This window comes from Macrobrachium rosenbergii, chromosome 55 (assembly GCF_040412425.1).
Source record: "Macrobrachium rosenbergii isolate ZJJX-2024 chromosome 55, ASM4041242v1, whole genome shotgun sequence".
In the NCBI taxonomy this organism is placed as follows: domain Eukaryota; kingdom Metazoa; phylum Arthropoda; class Malacostraca; order Decapoda; family Palaemonidae; genus Macrobrachium; species Macrobrachium rosenbergii.
In genome coordinates, this window is record NC_089795.1 from 86461730 (window position 1) to 86484229 (window position 22500).

Here is a 22500-nt window from a genome sequence, read left to right on the forward strand (position 1 = left end):
ACTTCGCCGACGTCGACTGCACGGGGGCGGAGGCCGGGAAGTTCTGTCCGATCTGCGAAATGGTTTGATTGGGGTACAAGTCTAAAGTATAAAATAACTTTTATTTTATTTTATACCTTAAATAAAAACCTAAAAATAAAACACTTGAAAAAACTTGAAATAAAAAAACTTAAAATAAAAAATTACTCCGGGGAGAAAGTATGAAACAAAAATAAGTTTTTTTTTTTGGTTTTTAGGTAAACAAATTAAGCTAATTTTGTTTCATTTAGTTGCGAGGATATTGAGAAATAAAAGTCAAAATCTCCTTTTATGACCAATTTTTATGTTTTTGTTTCAAATAAACAAATTAAGGTACTTTTGTTTCGTCTAAGTACGAGGCTATTGAGAAATAAAAGTTAAAAATGTAAAAATATCCTTGTATGAGCATCTTTTTGTTTCAAATAAACAAATTAAGCTAAATTTGTTTCATGTAAAAACGAGGTTATTGAGAAATAAAATATAAATGTCCTTTTGAGTTCAAAGGACGACTGAATCGCAGGGAGGACAAAGATAAATTAAATTAGGTTGAAGGGAGTACGGGCCTATTGACAATTGAAGCCCCTCTAAAGGCGTACGAGCCTATGAAACAAACGAATAACGATATTCCGTAGGCAGCACACAGGAATCGCTTTCCATCAGAAAGAAATAAGTCGTTAATTATTCGCTTGGAAAGTCTCACAAACCACAGACCTTGAGAGCGGAAGAACTAAATTTTTGGAACACACATTTTTTATTGAACCCTTCTTTTTTCCACTGTCTTTTCTAGTTATCCAGGTTTTCCTTCCTAAATCGTATAATGGAGGATTTAAGAACATATCCTTGCTGCTTCCTCTCTGTCTTTTCTTTCTCTGCCATTTCGTGTCGAGGAGATTATTTTGATGTATGCCGGGAGAGAGAGAGAGAGAGAGAGAGAGAGAGAGAGAGAGAGAGAGAGAGAGAGAGAGAGAGAGAGAGATTTTATCTGTCATTCAAAAGTTCTTGACAAAATATCTCGAGTTTTCTTCCCAAATGATGCACCCCTTTCATTGTTTTTTTTTTTTTTAAAGTATTTTCTGAGACATTCATTTTTACATGATGGTAAAAGTATTCTTAAAGATAATGATTTCAACGAGATATAATGACATGAACGTGGTACAAGTGATAGAAATGTTAACATAGGTGAGAGGAAGGATCGGAGCATTTGGAGATGATCTGGCCATGTGGAGAGAACGAGGGACAAGTTGGTCAAATTAGTACATATTATGATAGTTTTGGAGGAAGGACGAGATGAAGACCTACAAAGTATTGGATAAATGGAGTGGTTGAGGTACTGCAGCGGGAGGGCAGGGGTGAATGGTGAAGTTTGTGTAGGGGGCTTGGCGTGCTGTTGATGAGCATGAAGTGACTAATATTGTGGAAATTTTTTGTGCAGGGGGGTGGCGTGTTCATCCTTGACTCAGCAATTTAAGTTTAATTGTGGCTATGAAGTTTGTGTTTTTCCCCCGCAATCATCCTCTGCTGGGGAAAAATTTATATGCCTATATATATAAGTAATTTATTTATATATATATATATATATATCATTGTCACCAGGCTTTTCCCTCCTTGGAAAGGGTGGCACCAGAAGGACAGACAGAGCCTTCTGGTTTCTCAGAGACTTTTAGAGGCAAAGCTGACAGCCCTACAACCATATGTAGTTGGGTGAATGTGCAGTGTAGGGATCACTGAAGGTTCTTTGCGGCGTTCCTTCGCCCCCCAGCTGCAACCCCTTTCATTCTTTTTACTGTATCTCCATTCATATTCTCTTTCTCCCATCTTACGTTCCGCACTTTCCTAACAGTTGTTTCATAGTGCAGCTGCTAGATTTTCCTCCAATACCTTTAACACCTTTATACTCTCAGTGTCCCTTTCAGCCATGAATAACCTCGCTGGTCAAAGGTTTTGGCCCAAATTTTATATTCCATTCCATATTTAGGTGAACTGGTGGGCGGTAGGAAGGAAGCGAACCACGAAACTAGAGAGCGTGATCAACAGCCGCCCCATATGGCACCCGATATTTTGATAAATTTATTTTGTTGTTTGTCTACATATATTTCTTATGTCTTCAATCTCGATTCCGCAGTTGAAGAGTGAATGCGGCAGTGACCAATGCTTTTATCCACTGGAACCAGCCCTTTTTAAGGGAAATGGTTTAATAATGAAATAGGAATTAAAAATATGCATACGTATGGCGTTTGTATTTGCAAATCATTTTACTGGTGGCACTCCATGGCAATCAGTTTCCTTTATATCTACCAAAGGAATATAACTGAAACGGCATTTACTATCTCAATTTATTATTAGACCACCGTCGAATACGAGCATAAATATTACATAAAATTAAAAAACAAAAGAAGCCACGAAAGCATTTTTTTGGATGTCTGTCCATCACACGATTTCAGGTTAGGATTTCGCAGACTGGACAGTACTTGAGTTCCCCGATGTTTCCCAGACAGGAGGTGTCGGCGAAGAGGTAGTTCGACTCCTTGTCCAAAATTGCGCAGTTCTGCTGCTCGTTCGTGAGAGGTCTCATCGTCAGGGCTGTGTCACAATCGTACCTCCAGTAGGGGGCGCCCATGGGGACGCTGGTCCCATCGCCCCACTTCCAGTAGCCTTCGAGGTCTTTGTCAGTGGCGTCTATCCAGTAGTTGTAGCGATCCAGACCTTTTTGAGAGAAGAAGAGAGATCCTGTGAATTCGTGTGATCAAGAACTTCAAGTATCACAAGACAAAGCTAAGTTCTGGCTTGACTTTCGACAACTACAGTGTAAGTTGAATCTAGGTGGCTTCCTTCGGCTTGGCAGATATGACAGGGCTCTTGATTCTGAAGGACCCTTCAGTACAGACAAAATGATCAAAGTGCCAGCGAAAACCAAATCTTTAAGGATTGAAGCTTTTAGTCATGTGCTTATGAGGAGCTCTCCGGGCCAAACCAAACAGCTTCACCCAAATTCAAGAGCTCTTTGCTGGTGGACCCACTGGATATCTCTGCCCCAATTCATAATTTCGTCTGAGTACTCAAGGTATTGTGATAGCATTCCTGTATGGAAAGATGGATTAGTACGTGACATGATGTTACAGCATTACTATAGGTTTCAACAAACCTGTTTTCTGACAGGCTTTGATGCCAGAAGGCAGACGGCAGAATGCTTCAAGCACTGGGAAAAAGTTATGATTTCTAACATCGTTAGAATTCATTATTTCATATAGTATGGTCTTTTATATGGATTATGTGATGGAGATTTTAGAATATTCATCATCGGTGACATATATATAGGCTTCTGACTTCCTTAATGAAAAGGAAAGAAGAGATGAAGGGAAACGAAGACAAGAATTCATCAGAGGAGAGTGGTTTCCTCCTGTGGTATACACATCAGTAGGAAGCATTTGATATTTTTGTATCATCTATAATTTGATCAAAAGTAGAGTTTTGCAAGTACTCTCTTCAGAATTATTGTGTAAATTCCGCTAGCTAAACGTTGTGTCAGAATGGGTTCTTGTTAGCAGTAGAATTACCCTGTTGAACAGAAATAAAGATGTCTTCTGAAGGAAAGTTTACTCTCTTTGCCAAGAGGTTTGGCTGGAACTGGCTAGCTCTTCCACCCCATACGAGGGCAGTGCCATCAGAGCACCCCACGCGGTACGCCATAGGTATTACTTAAAGTTTTTTGCAGCATCCATTCAGTCCCTAGCTGCAAGCCCTTTCATTCCTTTCACTGTACCTCTGTTCTGATTCTCTTTCTTCTATCTTGCTTTCCACCCTCTCCTAACAATTGTGTCAAAGTGAAACTGTGAGTGTTTCCTCCTGTTACACCTTTGAAACCATTTTACTCTCAATTTCCCTTTCAGTGCTGGATGAACTGAATTGAACTGAATATAGAGTTTAGGCCAAAGGCCAAGCACTGGGACCTATGAGGTCATTTAGCGCTGAAAGGAAAACTGAGATTTCAGAGGTTTGAAAGGTGTAACAGGAGGAAAACCTCGCAGTTGCACTATGAAATGCATGTCAAGAGCGGGTGGATAGGGAGATAGAAGAAAGATAATATGAATGGAGGTGCAGTAAAAGGAATAAAAGAGGTTGCAGCTAGGGGCCGAAGGGACGCTGCAAAGACCCTTCAGCAATGCCTACAGTACACCGCATGAGGTGCACTGACGGCACTTACCCCCTACGGGGTTCAGTGCTGGATGACCTCATAGGTCCCAGAGATTGTCCTTTGGCCTAGATTTTATGTTCCATTTCATTCCATTCCACTAGCTCTCCCAGTTATGCCAAGTCCACAGATAGGGTAATGAGTGGACTGTGCCTTGAATTAGCCAAATCCACAGATAGGGTAACGAGTGGACTGCGCCTTGAATTACTGCCTATTAGAACTCTTTACTAGCAATAGCACCACAGGACCAAACAGGGTGACACTTACCAAACTTTAGGATGTACTTGATGATTTCTGTCAACTGGGACGCTGTCGGAACCTTGGCGAGCCTGGCGCCCTCCGCCACTCTAGTGCAGTAGAGTCTCATGTCGTAGTAGTTCCCGGATTCGAGAGTGTCAAACAGGAGGCACTGGCTGCCGATCTCCTCGAAGGGGAACGGGCAACCTGAAGGAGGAATGGCTTGAAGTTTGTTGGCCAAGTTAGAGATGATGCGGTCGATAAGGCAGAGTCATTAAGTGACTGGAGATATGTCTTTGTCAGGTGAAGTCAGACATGTCTTTGTTGCAACTGATAAGACAGAGTCATGAGGTTAATGAAGATTAGTCTTTGTTGGCTAAGTCAGACATATCTTTGTTGCAACTGATAAGACAGAGTCATGAAGTAAATGAGGATAAGTCTTTGTTGGCTAAGTCAGACATATCTTTGCTGCAACTGATAAGACAGAGTCATCTTTGTTGGCTAAGTCAGACATATCTTTGCTGCAACTGATAAGACAGAGTCAAAGTAAATGAGGATAAGTCTTTGTTGGCTAAGTCAGACATATCTTTGTTGCAACTGATAAGACAGAGTCATGAAGTAAATGAAGATAAGTCTTTGTTGGCTAAGTCAGACATATCTTTGTTGCAACTGATAAGACAGAGTCATGATGTAAATGAGGATAAGTCTTTGTTGGCTAAGTCAGACATATCTTTGTTGCAACTGATAAGACAGAGTCATGAAGTAAATGAGGATAAGTCTTTGTTGGCTAAGTCAGACATATCTTTGTTGCAACTGATAAGACAGAGTCAAGTAAATGAGGATAAGTCTTTGTTGGCTAAGTCAGACATATCTTTGTTGATAAGACAGAGTCATGACTGAGTCTTTGTTGGCTAAGTCAGACATATCTTTGTTGCAACTGATAAGACATCATGAAGTAAATGAATATGAGTCTTTGTTGGCTAAGTCAGACATATCTTTGTTGCAACTGATAAGACAAAGTCATGAAGTAAATGAAGATAAGTCTTTGTTGGCTAAGTCAGACATATCTTTGTTGCAACTGATGAGACAGAGTCATGAAGTAAATTAAGATAAGTCTTTGTTGGCTAAGTCAGACATATCTTTGTTGCAACTGATAAGACAGAGTCATGAAGTAAATGAATATGAGTCTTTGTTGGCTAAGTCAGACATATCTTTGTTGCAACTGATAAGACATAGTCATGAAGTAAATGAAGATAAGTGTTTGTTGGCTAAGTCAGACATATCTTTGTTGCAACTGATAAGACAGAGTCATGAAGTAAATGAGGATAAGTCTTTGTTGGCTAAGTCAGACATATCTTTGTTGCAACTGATAAGACAGAGTCATGAAGTAAATGAATATGAGTCTTTGTTGGCTAAGTCAGACATATCTTTGTTGCAACTGATAAGACAGAGTCATGAAGTAAATGAAGATAAGTGTTTGTTGGCTAAGTCAGATTATCTTTGTTGCAACTGATAAGACAGAGTCATGAAGTAAATGAAGATAAGTCTTTGTTGGCTAAGTCAGACATATCTTTGTTGCAACTGATAAGACATAGTCATGAAGTAAATGAAGATAAGTGTTTGTTGGCTAAGTCAGACATATCTTTGTTGCAACTGATAAGACAGAGTCATGAAGTTAATGAAGATTAGTCTTTGTTGGCTAAGTCAAACATATCTTTGTTGCAACTGATAAGACAGAGTCATGAAGTAAATGAGGATAAGTCTTTGTTGGCTAAGTCAGACATATCTTTGTTGCAACTGATAAGACAGAGTCATTGTAAATGAAGATGAGTCCTTGTTGGCTAAGTCAGACATATCTTTGTTGCAACTGATAAGACAGAGTCATGAAGTAAATGAAGATGAGTCTTTGTTGGGTAAGTCAGACATATCTTTGTTGCAACTGATAAGACAGAGTCATGAAGTAAATGAAGATAAGCCTTTGTTGGCTAAGTCAGACATATCTTTGTTGCAACTGATAAGACAGAGTCATGAAGTAAATGAAGATGAGTCTTTGTTGGGTAAGTCAGACATATCTTTGTTGCAACTGATAAGACAGAGTCATGAAGTAAATGAAGATAAGCCTTTGTTGGCTAAGTCAGACATATCTTTGTTGCAACTGATAAGACAGAGTCATGAAGTAAATGAAGATAAGCCTTTGTTGGCTAAGTCAGACATATCTTTGTTGCAACTGATAAGACAGAGTCATGAAGTAAATGAAGATAAGCCTTGTTGGCTAAGTCAGACATATCTTTGTTGCAACTGATAAGACAGAGTCATGAAGTAAATGAAGATGAGTCTTTGTTGGGTAAGTCAGACATATCTTTGTTGCAACTGATAAGACAGAGTCATGAAGTAAATGAAGATGAGTCTTTGTTGGGTAAGTCAGACATATCTTTGTTGCAACTGATAAGACAGAGTCATGAAGTAAATGAAGATAAGCCTTTGTTGGCTAAGTCAGACATATCTTTGTTGCAACTGATAAGACAGAGTCATGAAGTAAATGAAGATGAGTCTTTGTTGGGTAAGTCAGACATATCTTTGTTGCAACTGATAAGACAGAGTCATGAAGTAAATGAGGATAAGTCTTTGTTGGCTAAGTCAGACATATCTTTGTTGCAACTGATGAGACAGAGTCATGAAGTAAATGAAGATGAGTCTTTGTTGGGTAAGTCAGACATATCTTTGTTGCAACTGATAAGACAGAGTCATGAAGTAAATGAGGATAAGTCTTTGTTGGCTAAGTCAGACATATCTTTGTTGCAACTGATAAGACAGAGTCATGAAGTAAATGAAGATGAGTCTTTGTTGGGTAAGTCAGACATATCTTTGTTGCAACTGATAAGACAGGGTCATGAAGTAAATGAAGATAAGTCTTTGTTGGCTAAGTCAGACATATCTTTGTTGCAACTGATAAGACAGAGTCGTGAAGTAAATGAGGATAAGTCTTTGTTGGCTAAGTCAGACATATCTTTGTTGCAACTGATAAGACAGAGTCATGAAGTAAATGAGGATAAGTCTTTGTTGGCTAAGTCAGACATATCTTTGTTGCAACTGATAAGACAGGGTGATGAAGCAAATGAAGATAAGTCTTCAGAGAGACTTACGTTTATCTGTCTAACAGCAGTAAAGTGTTAATTGTCATTCTTTTAGTTTTCTGAAAACAAAACTATTGTGCCGGCTTTGTTTGTCCGTCCGCACATTTTTTCTGTCCGCCCTCAGATCTTAAAAACCATTGAGGCTAGGGGCTGCAAATTGGTATGCTGATCATCCACCCTCCAATCATCAAACATAACAAATTGCAGCCCTCTAGCCTCAGTTTTTTTTTTTTATTTTATTTAAGACTAAAGCTAGCCATAATCGTGCTTCCGGCAACGATATAGGCCAGGCCAGGACCGGGCCGTGGTTAAAGTTTCATGGCCGCGGCTCGTACAGCAATATTTCGAGACCACCGAAAGATAGATCTATTTCCGGTGGCCTTGAATTTACGCTGTACAGAAAACTCGATTACGCCGAAGACACATCGGCGCAATTTTTACTTGTTTAATTTACGGATTATTAAACCAGACTGCTGGAGATTTATTGCACTGCATGATATTCTCAATATCATACACTGCAATAAACTCCGAGAGAAAATGCAGAGGTTGAACTCTCTCTTTAGTGATCCTTGGCAGCTAAATTCAGTGTTTTTAGAAAGCGATCATTATCTTCGTGACTTAACTACAAGAGAGAAGAGACAGACTGAAGTAAATGCTCAGAAAAGAATTTCAGTGCGTGGAAAAAATAGAAACAAGTAAAAACTGCGCCGAAGTTTCTTCGGCGCAATCGAGTTTTCTGTACAGTGTATATTCAATGCCACCGAAAATAGATCTATCTTTCGGTGGTCTCGGTATTATGCTGTACGAGCCGCGGCCCATGAAACTTTACCACGGCCCGGTGGTGGCTTATTCTATAACGTTGCCAGAAGCACGATTATGGCTAACTTTAGCCTGAAATAAAATAAAAAACTACTGAAGCTAGACGGCTGCAATTTGGTATGTTTGATGATCGGAGGGTGGATGACCAACATACCAATTTGCAGCTCTCTAGCCTCAGTAGTTTTTAAGATCTGAGTGCGGACGGACGGACTGGCAATAGCCATCTCAGTAGTTTTCTTTTACCGAAAACTGAAATGAACACAGATCAAGAATCACTCTCTCACTGCCGGAAGTAGATTAATAACTGCTCATCTCAGCTTGGCTGAACGGAAATATGCAACCATATGATGCAAAAACGGCACCTACTGCAGAAACTCCCATTTCCGCTTTTTTGACGAAAGCTGCTGAATGATATAAAATATTATGAACGGTCCTACCGTTTGGAAACCGAAGCACATGGGAATTTTGATCACACTTACCCTCACATAAGGAGGCACCCAGAAGGAGACCACTGGCAGCGGCTGAAATAGAGATTAAAAGAGTTTGTGTGAAGCGTTCAATAGAAAAATCCCCCTTAAAATGTATAGAGTTATTTACGTTATTTTGTGGAAGCCTAATGTATTGCTTATTGTATCAAGCCTCTTAAAAGGTTCTTACTAATTGTTCCCACCTTCCATACTGAAGTAATCAAATATGAAAGTCTTGATATTAAAATCTTAATATTGAACGCCTGAACGGGGCCAGAAGAGAGCAAATGGGTCTACCCCTGTCTTTTTTTACGTCATCTCTCAGTACATTTTCCCTTAATCCAGTTCCTCGTTGGGTGAGTCGGTAGAGTTGTGGGCTAGCACTCGCTAGGCCCGAGTTCGAGTCTCCGGCCGGCTAATGAAGAATTAGAGGAATTTATTTCTGGTGATAGAAATTAATTTCTCGCTATAATGTAGTTCGGATTCCACAATAAGCTGTAGGTTCCGTTGCTAAGTAACCAATTGGTTCTTAGCCAAGTAAAATAAGTCTAATCCTTCGGGCCAGCCCTAGGAAAGCTGTTAATCAGCTCAGTGGTCTGGTAAAACTAAGGTATGATATACTTAACTTTTCTTCCTTAATCCTTCCCTGGTTTCCAAATCCTCATTCAGTCGAGCAACTGGCTCTATTCTGTCCGTTAGTTTGAGGATCACGCAAAGCCATGTTTTGTGAATTGACATATTCTTATATTTCATAAACGATAGTTTTGCATTATATTAATTATCTTGCAGAAATTTTGTTATATATGAAAAACTGCTCCAGTAGATTAATGACCTCCAGTTTCATTGTCACGTGACGCCAGAGTGGGCGAACAAATCAATCAACCTTTACCGGTTCCCTCCCAAGCGCCAGTGTGTTCCCAGCTTACACCGTCCGGCTCAGCGTTATGCCTTTTACTTTTCATTCATTCCCTCTGGTCTCTCCACCGCTCCATCCAGCTGTTCAGCTCCTCTAACTTCACCTGGCTTCGTGAGTTCGTTGAACTTAGACTTTCTCCTATTCTCGGCGTCATATTTAGCTTATTTAGTTTAATGTTTAATCTTTTAATCTCTTTTTGTGTATTGAATATATATATATATATATATATATATATATATATATATATATATATATATATATATATATATATATATTTTGTATTTATATATAAAAACAGTAATGTATGTATGCAGATGTAACACACTGGAAATGAAAATCGCCTAGAAGATGTCATATACACAAAAGACGTACATATATATATATATATATATATATATATATATATATATATATATATATATATATATATATATATTATATTTATATATATTTATATTTATATATATATATATATATATGTATATCTATGTGTGTATATGTATGTATGTAAGTATGTGTGTGTGTGTGTGTGTGGGTGTATAGCTTTACTTTCTAATTTACTTTCGAGCAAAAAAAAAAATAAGTAAATAAAATTGTCTTACCTAAAACAAGAGCAAAGTTACTCATCTTTGTCACTTGCTAAATCCGCAACAGATCATGCGCGCCTCCTCGTCCAAGTACTTATAGGCTTTAGTTATCTTGCGACAAATGCACCAACTCACACGCACACATACACACACACACACACACACACACACACTCACGACCTCAGGCATTAAAAAAAAAACTTCTTGGAAATAAAATCTTGAGAACTAATGGACTGACCACGTAATAAACATATGTGCCTGCCAGAATGTTCCATGAGAAACTGCGGGAGAAGTCAGTCTAATCTTATCGAGGAAGGATTTCCCGTTTTCCGTTTTTATGCGTAACTATATATATGAGGGATGGGTGTTATCGTGTTGTTCTCATTAGCTTTTTTCAGGTTCTTAATTTCTTTCTTTTTGTTTTATTGATGAATAAACTTCTTTAATTAATCAAACAGTTGCTGTTTATACCATATGTTTACAATGTCCAGCGTTAAGCGTATTTTAAATGATCAAAGTAACGCTCAAGTAGAAATCTTTCATGTTCCATAACACAGTTCCTATATGAAAACTTATCTTTCTTTTTTTTTCTTCGCGGCATTAACGATGAAAAATCTTGAAGCACACATTGCGAACGTAGGCTTAGTCCGGTTATTAAGAAATTAAAAATAATATTCAAACAGAAAGGTTCAAAAGTGAAAACATAATCAATAGGCCTAAAGTTACACTTCTTCAGCTTAGTCCCGTTTCTATATGGGGCCGCCGTTTTGGATGAGCCGCCTCCATCTGCCTCTGTGGTGCGCTTCTGCTTCAAGTTCCTTCTCCCTCAAGTCTTCTTCCCTCACACAACCTCTCCTTCTCTTTCTTGGTCTTCCTCGGCTTCTTCTACCCTGCACTTCCATCTCCATAGCATGCAATCCAATATGGCCTTCCTCCCTTCTCAGTAGGTGTACGTACCATCTCAGTCTCCCCTCCATTTCCCCCACCTTGTTTTGACTCTGACGTTACGCAAATAACTGAAATTCTGAGGTGTAGGTTGCTGAATTGTTAAGATATTTACAGTTTGGAACTGAAACAAGAGTTACCATTGGTCATTTGCCGAAGACCACTGCATACAGTAAATTCGGATCATGGCAAGATTACCGAACCCACTCGCAGCCAAGAAGATTATTGGGTTCGTTATTCTTTACATGGGAATGATCGGGCTCGCTGTTCTAGACATGAGCACCGGTACCAGACATTTGATCTCCCAGGGGCTAGTACTAAACAAGTCGAAATACATTTGACACCCCAAGGGCTAGTACTAAACACGGCGAAACAGTGTAAGTGTAGATGAATCACTTGTTTCGCCGTGTTTAGTACTAGCCCTCATGTGGAATTGGAGTTCGGACCGGAAAGGGTTGGCCATTCTTTACACGGGGATCATTGGGTTCGCTGTTCTTGACAAGGAGATGTTGGGTTCGCTGATCTTGACATGATCCTTAAATTCATTTTCATTTTTGTAGTATTCCTCCGTCATATAAACAATTATGTTGGATTTTAATCAAATTCTCTTTAAATCATGGTCTGTTATCCGACGAAATTTGTCAATTAGTGAGCTTAAAGTTCTATCTCGAGAGGCCTCTCATAACTACACTGAGTCTGCAACCCTTCCTGTACATGATATATATCAGTGTGTCTAATATTGTTTAAGAATAGTTGTAATCATATATTTTTTTTTTATTGAAGACCAACATTTATGATTTATAGGCCATACAAAATAAACACGGTTCAACTATAAAAAAGAACTTTTATTATCTCTGTTTCAAGGCAAAGTGGAGTCATTACGTGAGGCAGTTACGTTTTAGTTTTCTGAAAAGAAAACTATTGTGCCGGCTTTGAGCTAGAGGGCTGCAAATTGGTATGTTGATCATTCACCCTTCAACCATCAAACATACCAAATCGCAGCCCTCTAACCTCAGTAGTTTTTATTTTATTTAAGGTTAAAGTTAGCCATAATCGTGCATCTGGCAACGATATAGGCCAGGCCATCACCGGGCCGTGGTTAAAGTTTCATAGGCCGCGGCTCAACAGCTTTATACCGAGACCACCGAAAGACAAATCTATTTTCGGTGGCCTTGATTAACGAGCGTCAGGATAACATCCAAACACTTCTGCTCTTTCCATCCATATTCGTTTCTTAAGCTGTATTTAAATGGCGCATTAACCTAAATCCCAGACTTTTATTATCTTATTCAGTGTGTCATAATCTGTTTCAATTCCTGAAGTCATGTTTCGCGGAGACTCTACATTCAAGTACGCTACATTCGAGATGTTTGTCGTTACGTGCTAATCCTGTCGGCGCGAGAAAAGTTGCAGGTGCTAACTGATACAACGTGGATTTTAAAATTTGTCTTTTTTTCGGTTAAACTTGAGCAATAATAAACGATAAGTTTCCTTTTCTTATGAAACTTGCAATAATGAATAATGTTTTTGTCAGGTCCTAAATGCTTGTGATAACATTCACTGTATTTCCATCAATGGTACTAAATTCTGTGTGGTTTCTTAGTTAAAATAATTTATTCTTTATTACCATCTCAGTCCCACTTTACACCAGTCCTTTGATTTTGCTTACGCGAAGGATTTTTAATTTTATCATTATTTATGAAGAGGAATACGAAATTGTATGAATATTCCAGCGGCATAGCAACCTTCTCTGGAAAATGTGGTCTAGGCCTAAATTGGATGTGGACTCTGGTAAAAGGGCCGCCTAAATTTACCGTAGATAAATAGGCCAAACTTGAGTTATTTCAGCAGCTGCCTGCATCCATGAGCCAAAGGTAACCACTGTTAGCAAGACAGATTGCCAAATTTGCAACGGTTCTTTTTCATAATCCGACGGTAAGTTGACAAGGTGTTGCCTGGTCCCTAAATGGTGAAAGTAAGTCTAGGATTATCCGCTAGCCCATTGTGGCCTTTAGTCTTCTTTTAAAAGCGAGTTTTTTTTTTTTTTTGTCTAATTCCTGTCTGTGTGTAAGCAACTCTTGGAAAGCAGCATCAAAGTTCACATAAACTCTAATGAAGTAAAAAGAATTTTTAAGCTCTTCATATCCTAGATTCTCCCGCGGGCGTCACACATTCATTTGTAAGTAGGCTTATGGTGTTAGCTTGCTGCAAATCTAAGGTACAAGATTTCTCTAAATTTTTTTCTTTAGACGATGACAGTTAGGCAAGATTCCAGCTAAAGTCAGTAGTCTCTGCAGATTGGGGGATACAAAGAAATATTTTTTATTGCAATATCAGTCTAGCTAGATTAGAATTTCTCAAAAGTTAGCGTTAAAGTTAGGTACTGTGTTCTCCTCTGAACAGCCCTTCTTTGGCTGAGTCGGTTGAGCTTCAGACTGTCATTCGATGGGCCGGGTTCAATTCCCCGGGCCGGCTGATGAAGAGTTAGAGGAATTTATTTCTGGTGATAGTAATTCATTTCTCGCTATAATGCTGTAGGTCCCGTTGCTAAGTAACCGATTGGTTCTTAGCCACGTAAAATAAGTCTAATCCTTCGGGCCAGCCCTAGGAGAGCTGTTAATCAGCTCAGTGGTCTGGTAAAACTAAGGTATACTTAATTTTTCTCCTCTGAACACCCCTTACGTAATCAGGTACCCGGTGAATACTGAATTACACATTACTTTAAAAGTTACAATGTAAAGTAACTTAGTTTGCATATTTTAGTACTATGCTTCACCGCTTTATCTTTCAAAACAGCTTTCTGCTATAGTTAATAATGTTTTAAAAAGTAATAATTCCCGTAAGCGTTTATGTTTTTAATTCTTTGTTTACCTAGATGTTACTTTAACTTTCAGGTGATTATGGTAAAAATAGCCGCGTTCTTCTTCAATTTTTATTGTTAGAATTGAAAACAAGTTTAACTAAAAACCAGAAGATAAACTCCAGATGATTTATTGTCATATCTTCTGTACAGTATCTGAATATTCAAAGTATTCAGTCACTTTGTTAGTTAATCGCCCATTTATTCTTGCAAGTTTGACGTATTCGTTTGACATTATTGAACAAAAATTTCTATGGTACTACAGCCAATATCAGTGTCCCTGATATTCTAAGTCCTAGAAAGGCCAATAACAACATTTAGGAGATGTGGTCTATCTTGACTTCATACGTTCCCCTTTTATAACGGGACTTCGCAGATTGGGTTGTTGGTGTCCAGACAGGAGGTGTCGGCAATGAGGTAATGCGACTCCTGATCCAAAATTGCGCAGTTCCGGGTCGTGTCGTAAGCGGGCCTCAAGGTCAGGGCTTCGTCGCAGTCGTACCTCCAGAGGGGGGCGCCCATGGGGACACTGGTTCCATCACTCCATCGCCAGTAACTTTCGACATCGTCGTCAGAGGCGTCTATCCAGTAACTGGAGTGGTCTAGGCCTACGGGGAAGAGACGAGAAATCATTGTTAATGGAGGTTCTGTTGATTTAATGTTCTGAGTTTCACACAGATGGAAGACTCAGGTGTCACAAGGCAAAGTAAAGTTTTCATTAGATTTTCGGTTAAGAAAGTACAATGTAAGATTTTAATGAGCAAAAGAACATTACAGAGGAAGAACGCACCAAAGGTGACATAATAATGACAAGCTTCTGAAAAGATTGACTTAGATCTTAACTCTTTCAGCAGTTTCCTCACAATCCAGACCATCTCAAAGGGGACAGTATCATGAATTTTCACATTTCAAGGAAGTGATAATCGTAATAGTTTTAGTCAAGCAGTGACTTAGGGAAAAATTATATGATGGGGTCCTCATGCTAAAAAGTTTGAAGGACTCCTGATCTAAAACAACCGTATGCTAAGATGGAGGAAAAGTTACGTAGATTTAATGGAAGCGTGGAATAACAAATAAATAAATAAATAAATAAATAAATAAAATAAAGAATAAAAAAAAAATAACCAGTTAGAACTCGGCTTCATAGTTACCGTATTTTAGGATGTAGGCGATGATCTCTGACAGCTGCGTCGCGCTGGGAATCTTGGCAAGTGTCGCTCCCGCTTCCTGCCTGGTACAGTAGAGTCTCATGTCGTAGTAACTTCCGGACTCGAGGGTGTCAAACAGGAGGCACTGGGTGCCGATCATCTCGAATGGGAATGGGCAGTCTGAAGGAGGAGGAATGATAAATAGCGACATCAAGAACTTGTTTTTCATAGGCCTATGAAGAATGTTTTAGTTTCAGTAGGTTTTTTAAGCCTTTGTAGATGTTTTCAGTTCCAGTAGGTTTTTATAGGCCTATGTAGATTTTTTAGCCTTCTTACATTTTTAAGAGAAGTTCTAAAGGCTCGAAGGTTTAAAAATCAACATTGAAGAATGATAAGAAGGATTGGGTCACTATAGTTTTTAATATAGTGCTGCTGAGGAAGGAAATGGTAACTGAGTCAGTGGAGATAGCTTTCGGAGAGGTGTATCCCTTTCTAAATTCGGTGCAATGTTAAGTGAAGGCTTAATAGTCCTATATGTCTTTTTGTCATAGTAAGTAAAACATTGGAACTCTATTTTTAACTTAGTTGTTCCTTCCTCGCAGTACTCAAACTCTAGTTTCAAGAGAAAACCTTCGTAGGCTCAAAAAGATCGTATTTTCGAGATTATCTTTCTTTCGAGGGAGATTTTGGAAGCCGTGCAAGTTAAGTAGGCCTATGCAAATCATGAGTAAAGAAGTCCTGTGCGAATTATGAGTAAAGTAGGCCTATGCGAATCATGTGTAAAGAAGTCCTATGTGAATCATGAGTAAAGTAGGCCTAGGCCTATGCGAAATATGAGTAAAGTAGGCCTATGTGAATCATAAGTAGGCCCATGAGAATTATGAGCAAAGTGGTACTATGTTAATTATGAGTAAAGTAGGCCTAAGCGAATTTTAAGTAAAGTAGGCTTATGCGAATCGTGAGTAAAGTAAGCCTCTGCGAATCAAGAGTAAAGTGGGCCTATGAGAATCATGAGTAAAGTAAGCCTCTGCAAATCAAAAGTACAGTAGGCCTATGCGAATTACGTCTTCAAGAGGAAGGTTCCAAAATTATTTGCTACGGCTTATGATGAACTTCTGAGGAATATTTTGGAAAAGGAAAAGTACGAAGATTTTCACGAAATCTTTCCACTTACCCAGAGCCACTGAAGGAGCCAAGATGACGGCGCACGCCGCTGAGGATGGAAAGAACACAAAAATCAATTTGGATAAATCGTTACCTGAAAGCTTAAAGAAAACTATTGTGCCGGCTTTGTCACCCTCCAATCATCAAACATACCACACTGCAGCCCTCTAGCCTCGGTAGTTTTTATTTTATTTAAGGTTAAAGTTAGCCACAATCGTGCTTATGGCAGCGATATAGGACAGTCCACCACCTGGCCGTGGTTAAGATTTCATGGGCCGCGGCTCATACAACATTATACCGAGACCACCGAAAGATAGATCTATTTACGGTGGCCTTGATTATACGCTGTAGCGGCTGTACAGAAAACTCGATTGCGCCGACGAAACTTCGGCGCGTTTTTTATTAGTTTATTCATTAAAAAAAAAAAAAAATGCTTTGAGGACAAGGTAATCAGGAAAATGAATGGAAAACGCGCCGCTGTCACAAATGGGTCTAAATGATATAGATTGACTTTGTACTTTATCAGACCAATTTTGAATGGTTTGACTACACTTTTATTTTTTCGTGTTAATAAAACTCTCACTAAACTGAACATTTCTGAGTTACTTCTCTTTGGCGACGCTGGAAAGTGTTGACTCTGCGGAGAATTACGTGACACTAAATGATAATATTTTGAAAGCTTAATATACTATATATAATTTTATTTAATTTTTATCTATTTTTTTATGATTTAGTTCATTTATTTTGACTTTTCTAATATTTTATCTCGTCTTTTTGTATTTCCTATTACCCCTTTGGTGGTGGGCTTGTTCCGTATGAAAAGGGTTCATCTTCCAAATAATAATAATAATAATAATAATAATAATAATAATAATAATAATAATAATAATAATAATAATAAAATACTCATAGTAGCATGAGTCTTGAAATGGAGAAACAAATCCACAGTTATTTATATGTACATAATATTTAAAGATAAATCTGTACAGAAAACTTTCTGGAAACTGTTAAACCACTTTCCAGAAAGCTTTCTGTACAGATTTATCCTTGAATATATGTACATGTGCATAACTGTGGATTTGTTTCTACAATAATAATAATAATAATAATAATAATAATAATAATAATAATAATAATAATAATAATAATAATAATAATAATATAGGCAATATTAATACAAAGATAATACCAAATAAGGCAAAATCCAATAAGGTAACTGTTTTCAATACCACAATAATCTTGGGGATTACAGTTAGAAATCGCCCCTTTTACAAATTTCACAAGCAAAAACTCTTACTTAATATTATGGGCCTTCCCTAGACCCGGGAAAAATCTTCTTCCAGCAAATATAGATTTATTTTACATTTAACATGCACTTGAAATGCAATGTTGGTTGTCTGTGCATGGTTAATGATACTATTTTTGATAACTTATCTGTCTTGTATTGAGGCCAGTTTAAGAGAAACAAGGTTTGATTTCTTTTATTTGCCAACAGTGCGCCTCTAGATTGTGCTCTTGTTTTTAAATGCTGTGGAATATGAGTTCTCACATTCTGTTATAGATGTTAGTAAGTAATACACACACACACACATATATATATATAGATATATGAATGAATTTTATCACATCACCGTAATTCATATACGAGCATTAAGCTACAAACGTCCTTTAATATCCAATTCGCTCTACCTCGGAAATAATATATTTTCATATATGTTACCGAAGGGGAATTTTTTTGTTGATAATAAGTTCGTCGTCTCGTGGGCTCGAACCACGGAAGACAAAGAACTCAGGACTACAGTGACGCGCATTTAAACCACACGGCCAACCTGTTGGCCGTGTGGTTTAAATTGACATATACATATGTATATATATCTATATACATATATATATTTATATATATGTGTGTGTGTGTGTGTGTGTGTATGTGGTGTGTGTGTGCAATTAATGTTGAATATTCCGTAAAATCCCTCAAAGAGAAAAAAACATCCTTACCTAAAACCAGAGTTAGTTTTCCCATTTCGATCGCTGGAGAGAGAGTGCTGAATTCCATCCTTGCATCTTAGTATTTATCTGCTTTCTCTTATCTTGCAGCAAACGAACGGCCCACGTCACATAAAAAAAAAAAAAACCCACGGCCCCCCTCTTGTCTGCTTTCGGAGAACTTGAATGGAGCCGAATCTCTGCGAATTTCTATTCTCGAAAATGGTTCGACCTCATTTACCGGGAGTTTCTTTCTCGAGATTTCGAGTGGAAAAAGTCTTCGCTTGTTCCGTCTTATTTCTGGTCCCCGCAGGGGCGAGGGGTGGCGCCGTCTGTGAGGTGCAACTGTAGCCCCTACTCAAGGTTCTTTGTAGCGTCTCTTCGGCCCCTAGCTGCAGCCCCTGTCATTCATTTTACTGTACCTCCGTTCACACTCCTTCCTCCACCTTACTTTCCACTCTCTCCTCACAGTTGTTTGACAGTGCAACTGCGAATTTCTCCTCCTGTTACAACTTTCGAACTTTTTTACTCTCAATATCCCTTTTTAGCGCTGGATGACCTCATAGGTCCCAGCGCTTGGCCTTCGGCTCGAATGTTATATTTTATTAACTGGTATCGGCATCAGTGACCCAGTTGTCACGATGCTAGACAACTCAGAATCATTCATTTATTCATTCCGTATTTCTGTATGGTAAAAGCAATGTTCCGTGTTTCGACATTTTCGAATGTTGAAATTCGACTTTTCTTTTGATAGAAATAACCAAGAAAAAAAAAAGGACAAACATTACAAACATTAGCTTATCCTGTCCTAGATAAATTTGGTAATATATTGCCTGAGGGGATTATGGATTAAGGGCCTTGATTTCAATAAGCAATCTCAAAGTAGTCCCAGAGAACACTGATAAATAAAGTTATATGGGTGAAGTGTTTGCCTGAGGAATTTTAAAAGGAATTTAGTGGTTAAATTCATGAGTGGAATTAATCACATATAATGTACGTCTGTTAACTTGAGTAAACTTGAAGGCTCTCGACTTTTAAGAACTGAGTCAAAAAGTATACCTTAGTTTAACCAGACCACTGAGCTGATTAACAGCTCTCCTAGGGCTGGCCCGAAGGATTAGACTTATTTTACGTGGCTAAGAACCAATTGGTTACCTAGCAACGGGACCTACAGCTTATCGTGGAATCCGAACCACATTATAGCGAGAAATGAATTTCTATCACCAGAAATAAATTCCCCTAATTCTTTATTGGCCTGCCGGAGACTCGAACTCGGGCCTAGCAGAGTGCTAGCCGACAACTCTACCGACTCGTCCAACGAAGAATTGACGACTGAATAACCCAATTACTTTCATATCCCCGTAAAGGTTGGGGGGTGGGGCTTAGTGCCATCAACTCACCTCACTCATTACTTAAGGTTCTTTGCAGTGTTCCGTCGGCCCCTGGCTGCAACCCCTTTCATTTCTCTTACTGTACTTCCATTCATATTCCCTTTCTTCCATCTGACTTTTCACCTTTTCCTGACAATTGTTTCACAGTGCAACTGCTTTGAGGATTTCCTCCTGTTACACCTTTCAAACCATTTCACTCTTAATTTGCCTTCCAGAGCTGAATGGCCTCGTAAGTCCCAGAGCTTGACCTTTGGCCTAAATTTTATATTCCGTTCCATTCCTAGAGTCAGCTGTATTTAGAAAACTCAGGTCAGAGGTGAAATTAAACTCCTCAAGGGACAATAAATTCTTGGACAAGTAAGTTTACCTAAGGAAGGTTTTGTTAACAGAAATTAGGCTGGCCACAAAAAAGAATCTTAGTTTAACAAACTGGTTAACAGCTCTAATGGCCTGATTAGATTTATTTTACGTGGCTAATAAAATCTAAATGCATGAGTTTTCTGTCACCAGAAATAAATTCCTCTAATTCTTCATTGGCCGCTCGGAGAGTCGAACGCTGGGCCAACAGCGTATTCCAATGAAGAGCTAAGGCAGGCCACAAAAGAATACAAAAGTCGTAATATGAATAAAATCTAAATGCATGAGTTTGGAGAAGTTATTCGTGTAGAAAACAAGAAGCACCAACCTTTCAAGTAACATGTCGGCTAAAATTTCATGTGAATATCAATTGCAGAAGCTGTTGCAGAAAGCACCATGTATGAGTGTTCACAGAGCATTTGATAATGCAGATTGTACTTGGGTTGATAGTACAGTAATATTCTGTATTTCTGTACTAAGGGTGAATAATTATTCCATACATGATACTAATGGTTAGAGCAATCTGTATATGTACAAACATACATAGATACATGTATATATGTATAAATAAACAAACATTAAGAGAATAATCCGATTACGACTTTTCTTTGTAGCTTTTACTAGCAGTTGTCAGTCACTCTTTTTATCTCAGATTTCTGCATCTTCTATTTTTCCTAAGATTTCTCTCACCACTCTTCTCAGTTATGTCTTAGATAGCCACTGACACAACGAACCTCTGTTTGAAACCCACTTTTACGCCAAACCTGTCACTCACTCGTCTACAATTCTCACCCTTTCTTATCTTCTTTTGCTTAATATACTGTGAAAACACTTCTTCTACGGAGTTTCACCAATTTTATTTATTCATAAAAAGTTAACATAAAGTCTAAAGAAGGTGAAGTCCCCAGCTTATACGGACTTAGGTCCAGATGAAAGGGGACATTAATCTTTAGATTAATGGCCCCGCCCTGTAAAACAAAAATTAAACCGTCGAGGAAATTTGGAACAAATCATATTCTATTTAAATAGAGCATCGATCTAGGTTTCAGTTTCGGGGTAATCTCAGGAACATTGTTAGTTCATGCTTCAAATTCACTGTAAAACCTTTGAATCGCTCAGAAACTATCACCTACATCGCACGTCCGCTGGGATTGTTGTAAAATCTCTATTTCATGAAAGCTAAATGATGCTGAATGTGAATGAAAATGAAACGTGGAAGTTTTAATTACTAATCTATCTAGAAAAAAGGAAAGAGAATAGATATGGTAATCTAGATAAAGCATAGGCATATCGCAGACAGCGCAGGAAACGAAGGTGTGTCTGGAATTCGAGTCCACCCCAAAAAAAATATGCAGTTGCACTGTCGAAAAACAATAATGAACCACAGCAAGCAATGACGATAACACGTGGAAATTCGCTTGTTGGCGGCGAAAGATGCAATGATTCCCATGCTGATATCATGAACTAGAAGTGATAGGGTTTTGGGGAAACGAAGACGTGGTATTAAACCTTATAAATGAATTATACCGATGTCCTGAATATTATCAAGGCTGTGCCTCTCTGCTTTTATTTCGCCGGCATGATTTTTGTAAAGCCTTTTTTTCCACTGAATGCTTCAGGATAGGAGGGAGTTGATACATTTTTAGGAACCATGTATATATATATATATATATATATAAATACTTATGCATAAATATTTATATATATATCTACATGTAATTAAAACTTACTTAGTTCGTTCCTAAATAAAACTTATTGCTACATTGCCACAATTCAGTGTTTCTCGACCTTCCTAGGTATCTCTTTATCTGTCTTTCTCTCTCTTTCTATATATATATATATATATATATATATATATATATATATATATATATATATATGTATATATATATATATAGTGTGTGTACATGTGTGTGTGTGTGATGTGTGTATATTTACATTTACTTATTTATGTATGCATATATATATATATATATATATATATATATATATATATATATATATAAATCTTCCACCAATCAATAGCGTTTTAATAATTATGTTCTTTCACTTCTAGCAAATTATTTTTTATCCCATTTTCTTTTTTTTTTTTTTTAGCATTTTGTCTGTGCATTTGTGTCGTTTCAATCAAGAATTATTCCTAGAGGTGGATAAACTCCATCCTGTCTCGGAAAGTCATTGCAGAATCATGCCAAGGGAAATTAAAGCGAAAAGAGTTTTCACGAGAACTCTTGATAATATGCGGGCATTCAACATGACTTTTTAAAATGTTAAACAGAAAACAT

The 22500-nt window shown here is 38.0% G+C and overlaps 3 protein-coding genes across 4 annotated transcripts in view; 1 reads left to right on the plus strand and 2 right to left on the minus strand.

The window, feature by feature from the left end:
* The window catches only part of LOC136835166 (C-type lectin domain family 17, member A-like), a 12590-nt gene extending 12154 nt beyond the window's left edge, over positions 1-436 (plus strand). The window contains exon 6 of one of the 2 annotated variants that reach the window (XM_067098374.1): positions 1-436. This exon is cut by the window's left edge and continues 192 nt beyond it. In XM_067098374.1, the coding sequence (XP_066954475.1) occupies positions 1-68 (68 nt within the window). In that variant the 3' untranslated portion in view covers positions 69-436. The other variant, XM_067098376.1, reaches the window with a different exon arrangement.
* Positions 437-2337: 1901 nt separating this feature from the next.
* LOC136835594 (uncharacterized) lies at positions 2338-10499 on the minus strand. Its single transcript, XM_067099300.1, has 4 exons — positions 10383-10499; positions 8877-8918; positions 4475-4651; positions 2338-2721 (listed from the first exon to the last, which is right to left on the minus strand). Exons 1-4 carry the CDS (start codon positions 10405-10407, stop codon positions 2456-2458), a joined length of 510 nt encoding a protein of 169 aa, XP_066955401.1. The 5' UTR covers positions 10408-10499; the 3' UTR covers positions 2338-2455.
* A 3731-nt stretch (positions 10500-14230) lies between these two features.
* On the minus strand, positions 14231-18596 carry LOC136835595 (type-2 ice-structuring protein-like). The gene is made up of 4 exons (XM_067099302.1): positions 18480-18596; positions 16495-16533; positions 15324-15500; positions 14231-14780 (listed from the first exon to the last, which is right to left on the minus strand). The coding sequence occupies exons 1-4, from the start codon at positions 18535-18537 to the stop codon at positions 14530-14532; spliced, it is 525 nt and encodes a 174-aa protein (XP_066955403.1). The 5' UTR covers positions 18538-18596; the 3' UTR covers positions 14231-14529.
* Positions 18597-22500: the final 3904 nt, after the last annotated feature.

Bases quoted from the DNA above. Each gene is read 5' to 3' on its own strand.
- LOC136835594 (XM_067099300.1), bottom strand. From the start codon at position 10,407: ATGAGTAACTTTGCTCTTGTTTTAG. The intron at 8,919-10,382 runs GTAAGACAATTT...TCTCTATTTCAG, and splicing joins TAACTTTGCTCTTGTTTTAG to CCGCTGCCAGTGGTCTCCTT. The intron at 4,652-8,876 runs GTAAGTGTGATC...TTCCTCCTTCAG, and splicing joins GGGTGCCTCCTTATGTGAGG to GTTGCCCGTTCCCCTTCGAG.
- LOC136835595 (XM_067099302.1), bottom strand. From the start codon at position 18,537: ATGGAATTCAGCACTCTCTCTCCAGCGATCGAAATGGGAAAACTAACT. The intron at 16,534-18,479 runs GTAAGGATGTTT...TTCCATCCTCAG, and splicing joins AAAACTAACTCTGGTTTTAG to CGGCGTGCGCCGTCATCTTG. The intron at 14,781-15,323 runs GTAACTATGAAG...TCTTCCCCGTAG, and splicing joins CGCCTACATCCTAAAATACG to GCCTAGACCACTCCAGTTAC.